General features: G+C 35.0%; 3 protein-coding genes across 4 annotated transcripts; 2 read left to right on the forward strand and 1 right to left on the reverse strand.

Moving 5' to 3' along the window:
• The first annotated feature begins 2,513 nt into the window (after positions 1-2,513).
• On the forward strand, positions 2,514-6,629 carry msx3 (muscle segment homeobox 3). The gene is made up of 2 exons (XM_084093879.1): positions 2,514-4,436; positions 4,991-6,629. The coding sequence occupies exons 1-2, from the start codon at positions 4,031-4,033 to the stop codon at positions 5,404-5,406; spliced, it is 822 nt and encodes a 273-aa protein (XP_083950005.1). The 5' UTR covers positions 2,514-4,030; the 3' UTR covers positions 5,407-6,629.
• An 813-nt stretch (positions 6,630-7,442) lies between these two features.
• Positions 7,443-9,895, reverse strand: znf511 (zinc finger protein 511). The gene is made up of 6 exons (XM_084093878.1): positions 9,630-9,895; positions 9,394-9,467; positions 8,791-8,992; positions 8,046-8,170; positions 7,696-7,878; positions 7,443-7,588 (listed from the first exon to the last, which is right to left on the reverse strand). Exons 1-6 carry the CDS (start codon positions 9,825-9,827, stop codon positions 7,522-7,524), a joined length of 849 nt encoding a protein of 282 aa, XP_083950004.1. The 5' UTR covers positions 9,828-9,895; the 3' UTR covers positions 7,443-7,521.
• A 1,585-nt stretch (positions 9,896-11,480) lies between these two features.
• On the forward strand, positions 11,481-19,354 carry adam8a (ADAM metallopeptidase domain 8a). Of its 2 annotated transcripts, none has more exons than XM_084093876.1 (25): positions 11,481-11,632; positions 11,755-11,867; positions 11,975-12,048; positions 12,148-12,226; positions 12,321-12,397; positions 12,585-12,768; positions 12,928-12,993; positions 13,086-13,154; positions 13,265-13,434; positions 13,807-13,888; positions 14,009-14,142; positions 14,250-14,427; positions 15,058-15,147; positions 15,249-15,444; positions 15,617-15,683; positions 15,780-15,948; positions 16,046-16,123; positions 16,361-16,445; positions 16,555-16,669; positions 16,782-16,965; positions 17,093-17,128; positions 17,233-17,289; positions 18,101-18,172; positions 18,280-18,354; positions 18,512-19,354. In XM_084093876.1, exons 1-25 carry the CDS (start codon positions 11,581-11,583, stop codon positions 18,554-18,556), a joined length of 2,547 nt encoding a protein of 848 aa, XP_083950002.1. In that variant the 5' UTR covers positions 11,481-11,580; the 3' UTR covers positions 18,557-19,354. The 2 variants fall into 2 exon arrangements, with proteins under 2 accessions (XP_083950002.1, XP_083950003.1); XM_084093877.1 differs by having other exon boundaries at positions 18,289-18,354.
• Positions 19,355-19,384: the final 30 nt, after the last annotated feature.

The following is a 19,384-nucleotide window of genomic DNA, read 5'->3' on the forward strand; positions in this document are numbered from 1 at the left end:
GATGCATTTTCCAACCACAAGAGTCTTTCAGCAATCAGCATAGAATTCTGCTTGGCTTTATTTTTTTAAACATGAGAATCAAAGCTAAGGATGCATGAGAAATCTATGTAACCCCCCTTGGACATAGGCAAACATTCCATCAAGAATCAGATCTTTGCAAAACTTTGAACTCATGCACAGAGGACTAACATAAACAGTATTGTACTGCTTAAGAGCAATTGTTCCATTGGCAGAGCAATAGTCAAGTCATGAGGGATTCCCAAATAATAACATTGTGTGTTTACATTTCAAGCAATTATACTAACCTCAAGAAGAGTAACAGGAAAAATTAATTATTCAATAAAAAAGGTTGAGAGTCAAGGGAGACTGGAGGAAAGTTACACATGACATTAAATTCCCCAGAGATGAAATAACGTCCTGAGATGACGGCAAAGGAAATTACTTAATAGCTATATAGAAGCAAAAGGCAACAGCGATGTCTTCAGATAAAAATCTTAATGTGGTCTTTTAACATATCAACTTTGACACTGGCTCTAAGAATATGAAAATCTTGGTTTGTTAACAAATAATGAGGACATTGTGGCCCACTGTACAGTAATGCAAGTCCAGCTTCTGGTAGTAGGGTACAACAGAGCTAAAGGCACATACAAAAAATGTATGTGTATGATTGCAGAAAAAAAAATGTTTGTATTGAACATTTATGGAGCAATATATTTTGTGTGAAAATAAATCATAAAAGTGGTTTATTTTGTTTAAAAATCTTGTAAGTGTATGAGGTGGCAAGATGGGCCTTTTACCCCACACACAAAAGGCTCACCAGTATGGGGCAAAATCAAATGCACATAGTATTTATACAAATACAACCAACTTAATATATGATATTTACCACCTGAATCTAACCATGTCATGTCAACAAATGGAAAAGTCAACCAGATATTTATTATCATGTCAATTATTGTGCCTTTCGCCCCAACAGCAGGGGCGCCTTTTACCCGAAATACCATAGGCCTACCTTTACATTCTTCCGTTAATGAAAAACTGTTGCTTTAATTAGCTTGAACAAAACTGAAAATCATTAAAAAGACCTTTGTCTCAAAATATATTCAATAATTTTAGCGATTATCATTTACTTAAATCGACAACTTTTTTTAACTTAAAATATCACATCAAAGTAGTGCAGAACTTTGCGTTCCTGCTCGTGATCGCGTCAAGGATCCGCCAAAAAATCCACTTGCATCTTGAAAAGCGGATGTTTTAGAAAGTGCTACGGCAAGTTTTTTGCCATCTAGAGGTTTAGAGGAAAATCAAATCAAAGGAGCCTTTTACCCCGTGGAGCCTTTAGCCCCGTCAAACCCTAGCCTAAGTGCTATAGCCTATAGTGCTAATATATATATATATATATATATATATATATATATATATATATATATATATATATATATATATATATATATATATATATATATATATATATATATATACATAGGCCTACATACATACATACATGCATACATACACACACATTGCCTATGTTCTTAAGCATTTTACAGTCCACTTGTACATCTAAAAGCAAATATATCATGTCTCACGTAAATGCCAAGAACATTTAATTTATTCTATGGCAACTTCAACATTTTCTGAATTAATTTGTGGTAGAAAGTGAGCTAAATATGTATAATTAATAATTTGCACACACACAAAAAAAAAATTATTCTCAGCAAATATTTGAATGGTTTACTTATAATTGTAATAGCCTATAGTTTTTAAAATCTCCAGTTATCAGTAGGCAAATAGTCTTAAAGGTCCTGTTTTCTTTACACATATTCATATAAATATATAAGTTGTTTGGGCTCTTTCACATCTTAACCCATGTCAGCTTCTGCCATTTTGGGGTAATGAGTAGCACATAGACACACTACTTACAGTATTTTGTTTTGTAATAAATCAGAGAACCACTTCCTTAGTAAATGTTTCAATATGTGCACTGGTTTTGAAGAACACTTGGAGTGGTATTCTCATGGGAGGAGGTTACATGGGCCTAGCAATTACATTCACCAAGGATTTCGCTGAAATACCGCCTTATCGAGAGCAGGCACTGTGGATCAGGAGAAAAAGCACTCCACTTTTTTCTCACCGGTGTTGTTGGATTGAAAGACATATGAGCATGAAGTCCACAACACGCATCTTGAAAGGTAGAAAAGGCATTTGGTATTACTCTTAACAAATTATCTATCAAATATTAGGCTACTAAACGTAATAGGCTATATTTACAGACTGCATCAGCAACTCTTAATTAAAAATGTTAAATATCAAACATAGACCTAAGTGCTATAGCCGGTTTGAATCAGAATTAGCCTACAAACCGCAGTTTGTATCGATGAATCATGTGGTTCTTAAATGGTTTCGTATAAATTGTACATCCTAGCCTATATTAGCTGACATAATAGCCTATACAGTAAGTTTCCGTTTATACTATATAGCTACCTTTTTATAATTACTTTTGTCAAATAGATAAAATTTTAACTCTACGTCCTGGAAGAAATATGCTTCTTCAGGTCTTGAAACTGATCAAATGAATGTCATGATCCACAAGCAGGTCGCAGGCTACTAATAATAAAACCAAACATTCCCGTAGGCCTATAATAAACTTTATTTTCTTTTTTTATTTTCTTTTTTTAAATGAATGCGTTTTTATAGTATGATTTTAAAACGAACTGCTAAAATGCTTAAAATTTAATATTAAACTAAAATGTATATAGGCTAATTACAGGAGTCGCTTATTACATTTAGGTTAATTTAACTTGTTGGCACAAAGGTCTAAATCCGTTTTAAAAGTAGGGTAAACTTTACTGGGCTAATGGCTCCAGTTCATTCTTTGGCAGAAATCTGCAAAGTAAACATGCTCCGATGATAAAAATGATCAAGTCTAAACCTTCTAAAAGTAGACATGTAGTGAGGCAACAGTTAACTTGAGTAGTGCGCGCTGTCTGTGGGAACTGATTGCCCTCTGGCTATTGCCTTGACATTAAACTCTTCGAGGACAATTGGTTAAGTGGAGTTAACTGTTGCATATTCTCCCTGAGGTAGCTTCCTTTTTGATCTTGCCGAGACTGGCGCCTTCCAAAACAGGGCTTGTCTGCGTTATGAAATGCTTTGACTTACGGTGAGGGGTTGCCAGTTGCGCCTCAATGGAGGCTTTCTGCAGTCTTAAAGGGCCAAGACAAGCTTTAAATTGCTGTAATGCAGCGTGACAAAATCATCCTCAATTCAATCACATCATTTTGTCCTGCCATTTTGTCTTTATGGATAAACGTTTTTTTTGTTTTGTTTTTTCTCTCTACTGAACATAGTTCCATTTTTGCGATTTAGAATTTAAAATTTAAAAAAGCAATTTTAAATAAAATAAAAAATTAAATAAAAAATTAGGCTATACCACAAATGCAAAAAATAATACCACCCGCCTTATCTTAGGGCGTTGAATAACACTCTCGAAATTCTATCACATGTGCAATATAAATATTTTTCCGCTATCTCCACTATCCAGCGTTTTTATAAAGAAAATCTCCCAGAAATTGTGGACGAAGAGGCCAAGGAAGTGGTTTGTTTCGCTGTATGTTTTCAATAAGAGTTCAGTTAATGAGTACGGAGGCCCGCTATACAGACATCCCCTCTGGTTAATTGCAACAAAACTTCTCAAATGGCTCCTTGCCTCCAAGACTGGAGCCCCCAGAGCAATCAATAAACCACCTCGGCAAGACAAGTATGATTAACCATGCAACATTTCTTTCAAAATCATTGTGACGTCTCAAAGAAACTTGTTTGACCAATCAGGACGAGCAAGCGGAGAGTCATGTGGGTGAAATGTCAAGCCGATTGGAGGGCGGCAGGGAAAAAAGAGAACTTTTGGAAGTTTATAGCTGCGAGTGCGCTCTGCTAGGAGAGGGAGGCAGGCGTCGCAAAAGCGCGGCGGCAGAAGGGAAAGGCACTGGGGAACGAGTACAATTCAGGACGACTCACATATTCTTATTGTATGGCCCCTCTATCATCCATGATGAATTCTTTTCAAGGGCCACTCTCCCAAGAAGGAAAACTACAGGAACGCAAAAGTGCGGACAAAGAGGAGCAAACCAACGATAAAGCGACTGTCAAAGGATGTAAAGGCAAGGCGCAGAGTCTCCCGTTCAGTGTGGAATCTTTAATATCAGACAGAACAAGCACACGGACTTTATACACGTCATCTGAATCTGGTATTATATCTCCGACATCCAGTGCAGATGAGCGGCTGAGGCTCTCGCCCATGGCTCTTTACGCAGACAGAAAGATCCCAGTGGAGAGCGTCTCCAACCTATCCGACTGCAAGAGAGGAGATATGGAAGAACTAAATGACAAGGGACAGTCCGGCTGGTTTCAGACACCCTCGTACACTTCTCCGCCAAGTGAGTTGTTCAGTGATGAGGCATTGCAATTATAAACATGAATTTTAATATATATAGGCTATTATATAGCCTAATATATAGCCTATATTATATTATATATATAGTCTATATATATATATAAATATATAATAAAGTTTATTTAGATTTGAAATTAGCTTTTTGTATGAAAATAAAACGATTGTGAGATGTGTAGAGGAAAGTCTTGATGTCTTCCAAAAGTAGAATTTAATTGACCAGTAGCCTACTTCTGCAAAGAAAAGCCTGCGTTGCAAAAACGCATTCCTTTTTAAGACAAATTTGTGGATGTAGCCTATTTGATTTAAAAATAGGCTAGGCCTATATTTTCATATCTGAATGTATACGCAATTTAATAGGCATTTCAAGCAGGCTAGGCTATCCCAATTTCGCATAGCCTATGTATATACTTCTGATAGCCTAATGCTGAAAATAAACGTGAAGCATAAGTGGAAAAAGCAGGGATTCATTGTTATCAAGGCAACGTAACATAATTATTCTCAATTTAACATGTTTAATGTTTTATTATTTGTTCGCAGGGCACTCAAGTCCACCTCCGTGTACCCTCAGAAAACATAAGAACAACCGAAAACCGCGGACACCGTTTACCACCTCGCAGCTGCTCGCGTTGGAGAGAAAATTTCGTCAAAAACAGTATCTTTCTATTGCAGAGAGAGCGGAATTTTCCAATTCACTCAACCTCACAGAGACTCAAGTTAAAATCTGGTTTCAAAACAGACGGGCGAAGGCAAAAAGGCTTCAAGAGGCCGAACTAGAGAAACTAAAACTTGCAACCAAGCCATTATTACCTGCGTTCGCCTTTCCGTTCCCACTCGGAACACACGTTGGTTCTCCACCCCTCTACGGACCGTCCAGTTCCTTTGCTAGACCTGCGTTACCAGTCCCGGGACTTTTCGGTGGGCCAGTGACCTACGGAATGTACTATTTGTCTTAACCGACTGAAGAACGTCCTTCAGTTCACCGTCTGCTGCGGTTCTGCCAGTCAAATGACGAGTGAAATAGCAAATATGTTTTCTTTAAAGAACTTCAGCAAATATACCAATTTAAAAGAATTTATTCTTGTGAACTACACAGTTTATTCCAAAAGTGAGAGTCCCCAAATTGGCTTTAAAAGTGCAATGAATCTTCTTCCCCTGAACACTTAAGACTTTATCTTGTATTATAAACAAGCAGACATAACACAGTGTGGCTGATTGTCTTAGTCTCAGAGAAAACAATTTCCAAGAGATTATTTCTACTGAGGGCACAGCCGATTTGGCAAGTGCCACTTGTTGATCAGCATCACTTGTTGATGGGTGATGCGCGAGAAAACACTGATCTGAAGTGTGGGATCTGCCAGGTCCAACAAAGCTCTTATTAAAAAAATGCCCTTTTAGGTTTTTAAAAAATTTTTTCTAACTTAAAGAGCTTATTGCGATTGACAGCAGAAACGCCTAGTAGGCTAAAATAAATAATAATAAATAAATAAATAAACATTTAATTTCTTATGACATTACTCATTTCCATTAGCTTAGCCTATACCTGCAGCCAAATTCGGCCTAAATGGATAGTCAATTTGAGCCCACATTTTTTTTAATGAACACATGTATTTTCACGCAAACCAAATATTTTGTAGCATATTACAAAGATTATGTAAAGGCTACCCAAATAGCTAAAAATTTACGAAATCTGCCAGTAGGTCTGCTACACTTCTTTTTTTCCCCCATTAATTTGACAGGCTACACGGTTTTATGTTCACATACGATGCTTGTTATTCTGTTGGTCTTTATTGAAGAGAAACTATGCGGAGACAAACAGCATCGTCTATTCCATCCTTTCACTGAACTTACCAAACGTTTTTACATGTCGTTAGATAGCCTACAGAGAGTATTTTGGCCTGTTTATTGATTTTTCGCCTGTTTAGGCATAATCCCTTCAGTAGACTACATGTATGCTAGTTTGCTAGGTTGTAAGATTAATGTCTAGATTTTTATTATTGTAAATACGCGTATATATTACCAATTTTGCATTGCCCTTTTGAAAAGAATAAAAAATACAAATAGAATTGCTGATATTTATACAGTGTTTACATTTATCTTCTGTAAATTATTGTATATTTTATATGTATATACAAATTAGAAAAATAATCTTTTGCATTAAAAAATAAATCTTCACAGAGACTGATGTGTACAATGTCATTATTTACAAGTAGGCCTAAAAAAATACAAACTTCAACCTAATAATCATCCGGGAGTTTTTTTTTCTCTCTCTCTCTCTTACGTTTCATAAACCTAAATAAAAAGCGCTAGCCTATGTAATTCACTGAGGTTTGTTACAGCTGTAAAACTGCGCACTGTTCCATGTATTAGGCTACATTGTTTAATGATGGACGATTACATACATTTAATTTAAAAATAGGCCTAAGCGCTAAATGGGAAGCACGACCATTTCCAAGAGACACGAATATGCTCCTAAATATAAATATTTTTTTTAAAAGAAAAAAAAAAAAAATTGGAATAAAACAGTATTTAAATAAAAAGATGAAACACTTAACGCCGAACTCTCGCGACCAAAATGAAAAACGAAAGACCCATACGTAGCCTACAATCCAAATGCTAGTCCTTCAGATAACCTTTTTATAGTGCTACAAAATCCAAATCCCCGTCAAACCCATTCGAGAACACACATTCCTTCCATAGCATCTCAAGTTTATAACAGGTCTTATGTGAGTTCCACAGTTCCACGTATTTGTGTCTGAAGCATCAAGCGAGAGAGCAAATCAATGTGCCATTCGTTGAAAGCATCTTTAGATCTCGAAGCACATAGCCTACACTTAATGGAATACATAAAATATGTATTTAAATGACTCAATATATGTGAAAATATTTTAAGATATTCTGCTTGACATTTAATTAAAATTTCTTGCACCAAAACTGCCTAAGTTTTAGATCTGATTAATAACATCAAAGAGAGAAGACACCTTTTTAAAGATTGCTTTTACAAGTTTTATTACAAAAATGCCACTCTCAACAAATTACTGCAATTGTTTGCATTGAATAAAAGCTTTGCCCTACTTCTTTCTTCTTCCTCTGAAGCCTCTGACTGAGCCTTGACCGAAGCAAATGGATGATGGAACTCTGGAGGAAAGATAATAATCAACACAGATAGTTTTGATCACTGAGTCTACAGGGTAATGAAACTTAATCAAGTATTTATATGAATCCATGACCATGAATCCACTCACTTGTATGAGTATTGTGGCTTTAGATTAGCTGCATGCATTGGTCCGGTTTCTGCTGTCTTAAGGCTTTTTGGATCTGGGGTCAGAGAGAAGTCCATGGACTCAAAGCTCTCTTGTTGTATAGTTGCTGTTTCAGAAACCTCCATATGTGCATCCTTCTGTTGCCGAGTCTTTTTTTCTCGTATTCTGTTGATTTGCGTATTAAGATCATAAAAAAAAAAAACATTCTAAAATGATTTCAAAAAGTAATTGTATGAGGCACTGAAATGACTGAGGTGACTGGATAGGAGTGCAAAAGTAGAATATCTATATTCTAAAATTGTCCACAATTTACAATCAGTATAATTTCAAACCTTCCACTCTTCTTTGATTTGTCAAATCTGAAGTCTGCTGGATAGCTATGTGTTCTGATAAGATGATCTTTCCTTTCTTTGGTTGTTTTGAATTTCAATCCACATCCATCAACCAAGCACTCATACTGAAAAGCAATATTAACAGAACACAATCAGCAAAGCTGAATGATATTTGTTTGTTCAAAGAGAATGTGTATGGGAAGGAGGAAAAGTGTACTAATATTTTCTTTCACAAACATTATTTCTTGTCCCTTTAAAATCGGTTTCAAGTCAATGAAACACGCACTGACTCTGTATTCTGCTGTTGAAACCAGTAGGTGGCAGCATTTCATAAACATTTTAATGAATGGTTACCGGTACTTTTCTGTGTAAATGTATAAATATCAATTCTTTAAAAAATATGTAGTATTTCCATTGAGAGAGTAATATAAACCTGTAAAATGTATTTGTAGTTTGTATGCGCTACAAAAATGTATGCATCATCCAATTATTTTTTGTACAGTAGATTTTCTTATCTGGTTGGTAGGCTATACATATACACCCAAAGAATTCATGCAAGATTGCCTGCAATCAATGACACTCCAATTCTCATCAACTTCATCAAAGTGGTAAATAAAATCTAGCATGCATATAGTCACGACACGTTCCACTCAAAAACATGTTATGAAATACATAACCATAGCACTTCATACAACAACATGTATCACTCAGTACAGTCCTATGACCTATCTGGTGGTACTATTACCATGCATTGTTTCTCCGCCATGACCTGGAAGAGCGAGTCATGCCACTCCAAGATGTGTATATCCAGCAGTCGGTTTGATGGAAATGAGCGCTTGCAGTTGGAGCATACATTTCGATGCAATGAATTGTAGTGGTGTTCATACCCTTCCAATGTGTCAAATAACTGTTTGCATCCAGCTATGTGACATCTAAACTCAGAGATACTGGGAAGAGGTTTGAGATATTAGTGATACATTTATCAAGGCAAGAGGATGTTCATCAAAATCCCCACTCCCCACTCATCCAAGCGACATCTTCAGTAGGCACTAAACATCATGAGATACATTGACATCACTTAATGATAGTACTAATAACTACACTAATAATAATAGTAATCTAGTAAGTCATAATGACAGCAACAGAGAAAGAATCACGTCCAACTTAACTAGAATAAATATACAAGGACATTTTAAGAGCTGAACAACTGAGGTTAACATGATAATTATTTAATAGCTTTAACAATTATGATGCATAACAATTATGATCTCAATGAGATCTACCAATTATTATTATAATTATTAATGATTTGTCAAAGCAATATCAATGGTGAGGCGACATTACTCACGTTGGAGGTTGTTCGTCATATACAATAGCCGTCACCACATCTCGTAGGTACATGTGCCTGTGTATGTCGCCATCCTGATGAAGAAACATGAGATAGGGATATTGGTAAATATCATCACCATGTGGTCATGTAGTTTCTACTTTGGCACTCTTAAGTTAAGTAACATATTTAGAGAAAAACATGCAATTGTTTTTTTGAAGTGCAAAATTCTTGTCGACCAAATCGAATCTACTAACCTCAAAAAATGCATCTTCTACAGCAATGCGAACTCGTTGAGGTCTGAATCCAAAAGGTGAAAGAGCAGTTTCATCCCTTCTATCTTCTTGTTGTAAATCAAGACACGCGTATTTTCTATATTCAATCACCGGTATCTTATCTGCTAGAATTGTTGGTGTTACAGACCCCAACAGTTCAATTAATTCTGCTTGCAGCATTATGTCAACATACTCCGTTTATACGCCGCCATGCGAATCCGTGTCATCGCGCTTTCAAAATAAAAGCCGGTTGATGACGCAGATACGATTTCATGAGAAACTTGTAATTTTATTTTGATGCAAATCCAGTGCAATCTAATAAAAAAAAGTCTGATTTATAGTCTGATAGTCTAATATATATATATAGATATAGTCTAATACTGATAATAAACAATACCTGCTGTAAACCTAATATAAGCAGAAAAAAAGCTGAGAGAAAAACTGCACCTGCAGAAAATAACCACAAGATGTCAGTAGAGTCATTCTTGTTATGCTGTTCATCCATCATTTTCCAAACGGCTTGTCCAATAAGATCGCTGGGATACTGGATGATATATTGGATAAAATATTACTGACAACAAATGAACAATTTGAAATCGTATTTGTTGTTTTTCTTATAGCACATGTGATACATTTTAACTACTACTATTCTTGTCCTTTTTTTTTTTTTTTAAGTGACCTTGAATTTCACTTTCTGTCCCAACTATACACTTTGGCAATATCCTTTTTGTAATAACGAACATATCCTATCCTTAATGACATCATCCTTCAGGAGATGACAAAATCTCATCTCAACACATTTAGGCTAATGAATGGCTATGCTCTTCCTAATTTTGTCATTTAATCTGAATATCAGCATTTGTAATATTTAGTCAGTGGAAACAGTTCTGAGGTTAATTGATCTAATTATGTGTCTCTGGATAACAGTGATGTGTGACATTGTATTACCTTGAATATCATAGATTTTATCATAGTCTACTTGATATTGAGGAATTTGTGGACACATTGAGGTTTTTAGATAGCCTATGTGGAGTAGAAAAATATTGTTTTTATTTTGGAGTGAAAAGATCAAATTAGACCCTTGGGGTAAGCCCCCATAATTGGCACAGAAGCCATTAAGAAACATAATTTTAAATAGAATATATAATATTTTATATTAATGAAACTTAAAAAATATATACGTGTATTAATAAGCAAAATATCAAGAGTAGCCTAATACATTATTATGTTTCATTCTTCACGTAATAAACACTTAATTAACACTTGATACACTTAGTATTCAGCAATGATTTGACTACACTGACACTATTGGATGAGAACTTAACTGAGCTGGACGATGACAACACTGTTTCCTGCAGAACTGCTTTCGTCTTAAGTTTGCATCATTGAATCAGTTTCCGGCAATCACTATAAAGCTGCTGAAACAATCTGTATTGTATAAAGCGCTATAGCCTGCAGGCTATAAATAAAAGTGACTTAACATTCTGTTTAGGATATAGTTAATTGTTTTTGACAGTATTACCAATCAAACTATTTGCTACTTTAGTGATCTTAACACTCAGAAAGTTTTAATAGAGATACTTTGTTACACAAGCATATTCATTCCAGTTATGGAGTTGAAAATTTTTTTGATGAACTACAAAAATCTACCATATTAGCATTCGTAGTAGGCTAGCCTACCTAGCCGGATTTTTATTATTATTATTATTATTATTTTTTATTTATTTTTTACATCAAATGATTTTTCTATTGAAAATTTGTATTTTGTTTCTTGAAAATACTTACACATTTACGGGGCTGTGACTCATAGTGACTAGTTTGCTGTTACCGGATAAGGAGGTCGTAAAGTATCGAGGCGGAGCATTAACTTTAAGTATAAGTTCCCACAGCAGCCCACCACGAGTCCCCGAGCAAGTCCACAGGACAGTGAACCATGCAATACACTGGAATATTTATATCACTGCTTTCTTTTGTTTATTCATGGGGTGAGCGCACAGCATTATGAGGATTATTTTACAACGCGAATCATGTCACATCGAGTGATGTGCTTTTAACTTACTGATTACACATAACGTACTGATGATTTGTTTATTGACTGCTGCTTTAGAGAATCTTGAGGGAGCGAATCCAGCTTTACCTCATGTGATGCGCTATGATGTGGTGCAACTCCGACCTCAGGCACTGAAAGAGAGAGTGAGAAGGAGCGCCTCTTCTCTCAAGGTTCGCTCTTTTTCAGACTATTTTTGCAAATCTGAAATATCATATTGACATCTCTTGGGATGCTTGATTCGACTTTTATTCATGCATGCTTGCTTTCACCTCTTTAGAGGTATCCTGAACAACTTGAATATGATTTGACTGTAGATGGGAGGAACTTAACAATATCTTTGCACAGAAATAGGTGAGAATGTGACAATATTATAACAGCTTATGCTCTAAACAATATGTAGAGGACGTCTTGTATTCACACTCAGCCTAATTAGATTTCTTTTTTTCACAGGGAGCTTTTAGGAAAACATTACACCATGTCACATTATACCGAAGATGGAATTTCAGAGACAAAGTCTTCAGACAATATTGTATGTTCAAAAAGTAAAACAGCTTAATTCTGTCTGACATAGTATGTGAATATTGCTGCTTAATATTACATTGTATTCTGTTTTTTCACTTCAGGATCACTGCTACTATCAGGGACACATCCAGGATCTTGAAGACTCTTCAGTCAGTGTTGGGCTTTGCTCTGGAATGGAGTAAGGATAATGTTAATTTTAAGCAACTTTTGCTAATTATAAAGGGGATTTTTGTGGATTTTGCCTGTAATAAGTTGCTTTGGATAACATTGTCGAGTGTAAATGACTACATGTGTACTATATGTGCAATATCGGCACATAATACATTTCGCCCTCTTTGAAATATTGTATCTTCTTTATTTTGTAGAGGGTTTCTGAGGGTGAATAATCAAGTTTACTTGATTGAGCCCCTAGAAGAGTCTTTGGATGGGGACCATGCTATTTACAAGCAAGAGCATTTAAGGACCAAGCAAGGGGCCTTTGGATACATTAATGACACAGTCTATGACCTTGGCCCTAAGTCTAGCGGGCTGTATAAAGGCAAATATATGGTAATGATATTATAATGATCTCTTGTTGAAATCTGATTTATATTGGACTAGCTCCTTATTTCATTATTATGCTGAATGTTTAATTTGTACCTACTGTCTATTTATAATGTATTTACCATTAAAAGTTTTATGACAATGACTTTTTCAACTTTCCTTCAGAAAAACAAAGTCCCCATTGGAGGACAGCGGATCATTGAGATGGTTTTGGTCGTTGATCATACGGAGGTATGAATGTGCTTTAAAGGAAAGAAATATCTTGATGTGTTACTAATGTGTTGTGTTCATATTGTTAAAATATATCTATACATTTTCTTCAGTACAAGAAATATGGGAGTTTTAAGAAAATTGAAGCAAGAATGATGCTGGTTGCAAATCATGTAGACAAGGTATGGTGGTATTATTACAAGGTGTTATTCAATTATTAAATAATAGGTTTTGCATGGTATGGTTTTTAAAGTAATAATTATTGAATAAAAACAACTTTTTTCACTTTCAGCTTTACCGACCGTTAAACATACGTGTCATGTTGGTCGGACTTGAAGTTTGGTCTCAAAGAGACTTGATTGATGTCAGCAAAATACCAAATCTTACTCTGGAACGTTTTTTACAATGGCGCCAGGATAGCCTGCTCAAAAGAAAGAAGCATGACAATGCCCATTTTATTACGTGAGTCACTGACTGCTCATCTTAATCAGTTTCTGTGCTGAGAATGCCACATTTGTACTCACACTGAACACTGTTCCCTTTAAAATGTGTCTCACCACAAGCTTTAAACATCTATTTTTATTTAGTAATAGAAAATAATATTTTAAACAGGCGCCTTGATGAAAGCCTGTTTGGGCCGATATGCGTTGGTGTTTTTAAATATGTAGCCCTGCCCGGAAAATAATGGCTTTTTAAAAGATAAAATCTATGTGAGTGCCTGGATATTTGACCTATTCTATGCATTAGGATCCACATACAAATAGAAATTTTATTTGTGGATTTTTGAAACAACAAAAACATCATTAATGACTTAAATTCTCTTTTTTTATTCAGTGGTGTAGATTTTGATGGATCAACGGTTGGGTTGGCAACAATGTATGCTATGTGCTCTTCATCCTCCGGTGCTGTGAATGAGGTATATTTTGAGAATATGTTTATATATGTAAATCAATAGATTAAGAAGTGCTACATTTCTAATGTTTGAAATAAAGCTTTGGTTGTGGTAAATAACATAAGATATTTTTTCTTTGCAAAGGACCATAATAAAAATTGCATTGCAGTGGCTTCTACCGTTGCACATGAAATGGGACATAATCTGGGTATGTCACATGATAATCAAAACTGTGGATGCTCCTCTTACAATGGCTGCATTATGCAAGATAGCATTGGGTGAGGCTAATTGTAAATGCATACATTTATACAATGGCAGAAGATATAAGCAACTGCAGTTTAACTCTTCCTCAGAACCTTCATTTTCTTTCATATTCTTCCAACAGGGATATTTACCCTGATTCCTTCAGTACTTGCAGTCAATCATCCTTGAGGACATTTTTGCAGAACTATGACAGCAGCTGTCTGCTAGACGTGCCGAATGAGGGTGAACTATATGGAGGCCCAGTTTGTGGAAATGCTTTTGTTGAAAAAGGCGAGGAATGTGACTGCGGAACTGTTGAGGTTTGACATGTTGGTTTTGAAATTTTCCAGATGAGTCAACTCAGTTTCTCAATTACAGCATAACATCACTAAAATAGAAGTGTGTATTTGAGTAGCCTATAATATATACACTATTGTTCAAAAGTTTGAGGTTTGGTAAGATTTTATTACGTTTTGACATTTTTAAATGTTTTATTGAATACAGTAAAAAATACAGTAATATTATGAAATATTAATACAGTTTAAAATAAAGGTTTTCTATTTTAATATATTTTTAAAAATGTAATTTATTCCTGTGATGGCAAAGCTGAATTTTCAGCATCATTACTCCAGTCTTCAGTGTCACATGATCCTTCAGAAATCATTCTAAAATGCTGATTTGCTGCTCAAGAAACATTTCTTATTTTTATTAATGTTGCTGCTTAATATTTTTTGTGAATGCCATGATACATATTTTAAGGATTATTTGATGAATAGAAAGTAAAAAAAACAGCATTATGTCTTTATTGGGTCTTTACTGTTACTTTTGATTCATTTAACATGTTCTTGCTTAATAAAACTATACATTTCTTTAAAAAACACTTACCCCAAACAGTAGTGTATTCTGAAAAAGTTGAAACTTCATTTTGTTGACCCAAACAATGATTTTAGGAATGCAACAATCCCTGCTGCAATGCCTCCACCTGTCGACTGACCGAAGGTGCCCATTGTGCACATGGAGAGTGCTGCCACAATTGCCAGGTATCAGAAAAGCCACCCACCAGGCTACACAAGAAGACAATGGAAAATACATGTGAAAGTAGATTATTGCCTTAATTTCTGTCATTCATTTTCCCCTCTAGCTGAAACTTGTAGGTAGCCTGTGCAGAAAGAGTGCTCACGACTGTGATTTGGATGAGTATTGTACAGGAGATTCGGCCTTCTGTCCTGAAGATGAGTATAAGATGAATGGACTCCCCTGCAATTATAATCAGGGCTACTGTTACAATGGACAATGTCCAACACATAAGGAACACTGCAAGATGCTGTGGGGATCAGGTACTAGTCTCACTGAGCGAGATTACATGGCATTTTGGATGTTTTATTATGCATTTACAAAAACTTTAACATAAAAGTCTTACTACTTATATACTTGTACAACTTTTATATAGAAATTGATAAATAATTAATAAAATTAATTAATAAAAATCAATATCTTGTATATGTTTAGATGCTGAGGTGGATGCTGACACCTGCTTTAACCGTAACGTATATGATGGAACCTCCAAGAGCATTGAGTAAGTGTAACTTAACTCTTCTTTGATGGATAAAGACTAAAAATAGTATTTTGTTCATTGCTTTCTAATGACACAATGGTATCCTAAATCCTATAGGCACAGTAAATGTGGGAAAATATACTGTTATGGGGGAAATGAATTCCCCATAACCTCGAAAAAATATGTAATAACTTTACCATCAAAAACCTGCTACATGGCTGTGGATCCCTCGCCCACAGAAGACTTAGGGATGGTTCCAGCAGGCACCAAATGTGGCACTAATAAGGCAAGTAAATAATGTCCAGTACATTGCCTTACACAGAATACAAAGTGTACAAAACCTTCAGTTATTTATTCTTTTTTTTATGTTTTCCAATCAACAGGTGTGTTACAACAGCCTGTGTCAAGACATTAGTATATACGGCACTGAGAACTGCTCTAATAAATGCAACAATCATGGGGTGTGTGATTTCTTTTTCAGTTTTATATTATTTTAAAAACTTACTTAACTTAAAAATTATATTTTTTAGAAGAAAAGCATTAATGCAATGTTTGTCATGATGTGATACTGTGATGTTGTGAAAAGCCATATCGCTCAAATGTGCATGTGGATATAATCCCTTTCATATTTGCTTATAGACAGATCATTTTTCAAAGCATAAATACATGTAAACATATTACTGACTTATATTTTAAAGGTGTGTAACCATGAGAGGAAGTGTCACTGTGATCCAGGCCGGGCACCACCCCATTGTGATGTCCAACTCTCAGAACTTCCAAAAAGTAAACCAATTACATCCTTACCATAACTGTACAGTACTTCACGTAATTCAATTATTGTCCATGCAATACTAATTCTGTGCAATTTCAAATGTGTGATTTTTATTTACAGAAAGAAATGCTGTGGTAATTGGTGTGTCTGCATCTGTAGTCGTCATTGGACTGATCATTATTATTGGAGCACTGGTGTGTTACAGGAAAAAAATAACAGCATTTAGAAAGAAAAGGTAGGATCTGTTACCTAACTGTCAATAATGAACTTTCAATGTCTGTTTTCATTTCAGTAAAAATATTATACTATTAAAGAAGGATATTCTATTTTAAATTATCTTCTAAAAGGTCTTTGAAGAACATCCACACTTCCTCAGGCCAGTGCAACCCGGCATTCCAACCAGGAAGTGCAAAGAACAGCCCCAGATGTGCAAAGCCACGTATCAGTCAACCAACTTTCCTTGACTCATCCACTACTCTGGCCTGCAAACCTCTCTATTCTCCGGCTACACCCTGGAGAACAGCACCACTGGTAAAATGATTCATTTAGCACTGAAACAAGCTGTTCTATTTGTGCTTCACATTAAAAGTGCATTTTAGGATGAAGGAACTTCTTAATATATACTGAATTCCTATCACTTATGTCTCACTATGCACAGCCTCCAAAGGATGCACCACAAACTAGGAAAGAACAGGTAGTTAATCTTATCAAAATAAATACTGTGTCCATCTATATGAATCTATTCTTGACTAACACTGTTTTAAAAAAAATATATAATATATGTCCATATTAATTTAGATTGTGAAACCCTCTGCCCCACCTCCTGGCATTTCCAGAAACATTTATCCTGCTCAGGTGAGTCCTAGAATATCTTGATATACACTCTTAAAAACAAAGGTTCCTCAAAGAGCCTTTCAGTCTTTCTTAAACTAACTGTTCTTTTTCATAGTGTGAAGAACATTTTAATAATCTTAAAGGATATTTTTGCACTATAAAGAACCTTTTGTGCAGTGGAAAGATTCCATGAATGTTAAAGGTTGTTTATGGAATCATAGATGCCAATAATAACCTTTAATCTTAAGAGTATACACTACCGTTTAAAAGTTTGGGGTCAGATTTTTAAAAAGAAATTAATACTTTTATAAAACTTTCTATTTCAAATAAAAGATGTTATTTTGAACTTTCTGTTCATCAAAGAATCCTTAAATACTGTAAATGCATGCCAATTTCCACAAAAATATTAAGCAACACAACTGTTTTTAACACTGATAAAAAGAAGAAATGTTTCTTTGGCACCAAATCAGCACATTAGAATGATTTCTGAAGGATCATGTGACACTGAAGACTGGAGTAATGATGCTGAAAATTTAGCTTTGCCATCACAGGAATAAATTACATTTTTAAACATATTAAAAATAGAAAACAGTTATTTTAAATTGTAATAATATTTCACAGTGTTACTGTCTTTGCTGTATTTTGATCATATCAAATGTAGCCTTGGTGAGCATAAGAGACTTCTTTCAAAAACATTTTAAAAAAAGTTGACCCCAAACTTTTGAACGGTAGTGTATTATTAAATATAATTGTCAGTTCAGTGTTGGTTGCTTTTATAATGCCTTCAAGCTCATTGCATCATAGGTAATATCATGTCTAAATTTTGTTTCAGGAAAAAACTCTACTGCCACCATCTAAACCACTTCCTCCATCAAGACCGTTACCGCCACTGGTGTCTAAACCTGTAAGAAGCTAATTTTTGATGACTGATTTAACAGAAAGCATCCAACCCTACTAACATACTATAAATACCAACCAAAAATAATATCCCTTCTTTGTTTGAACTGATAGGTGACTAAGTCAAAACAGCCTCCAGTGCCTCCAGTGAAACCTACTGGGATGCAGCCAGTATTCACTCCACCTCAGGTACAATTTTACATTTAGCTGTTCACTTATAAACTATAAAAGCATTTTCGTTTGTCTCAAGAACTGCTGATACTAATTTTTTCAAGCTGCTTGACAGGTCAGTTGTGTGAATAAATGTCAGTGTTTTGAAAGCTCTTTTACATTCTTTTACATGTAGGTAATCCAGAAAGTTGCACTAAAACCTCCTGCCAGGCCCAGATGATCTGGAACAGTATTAGTTACCATGAATCACTGGGAGTTTCATAAGAAGAAGTCTACGAGCTGAACAAAGCTCATCTTTCTTTGTGGTATTGCTCTGAATAACAAGATGAAGTTAAGGATGGTAAAACAGAATAAAGCATTTGCACTCTAGGAATCGCCTGTGTTACACTTTTGGTACAACTTGTTTGTAATTTCTTTCCTTTATTGTACTTTGGCTGTCTTTGCTGTTTATTTATTTTATATTTTAATTTTATAGAGTGTTATGTGCAGCTGTTTACAGTCAGTTCAGTTTGTATCTCCCTGTAAGTCTACATCACATTGCCTCTTAAGTGGGAGAGCAAAGAGTCTTTCATACAGCATGTTCTTCAAAAACACACTTTTTCTGCAATGTATTATGGTGTGTTCATTCTTGTTGCTGCAACTTTATTTTATGCATCTTTAATTATTTTTTCCATACTCTCTTGTTATTTGGACATTTGGAATTACAAGAGGCGTCCTGCAAAGAGGCTGGTGCCATTTCTCAAACATAATCCGTCCTGGCTTTAGTGATTATCTTATGTTCAGACTTTGCCTTATTTATAAGTTTCTTACACCTTTTTTGTGTGTGTGTGATCTTTGAGGTTTTTGCAATTAATATTGCAATTTTATTAATTAATTAGGGTTGTTGTTGTTTTTTTGCCTATTTTTTATTATTCTAACTTGCAATGATCTCAGCTGGTCTGATTTTACTTTTCAATGAGAGAATGTACTGTTTTTAAATTTGTTTACTATAATAAAGTTTTTCTAATTTATTTTTTAATCCGTTTTAGTTTATTTCCACATTATTGTG

Source organism: Abramis brama (assembly GCF_963993115.1).
Source record: "Abramis brama genome assembly, chromosome: 19".
Classification (NCBI taxonomy): Eukaryota; Metazoa; Chordata; class Actinopteri; order Cypriniformes; family Leuciscidae; genus Abramis; species Abramis brama.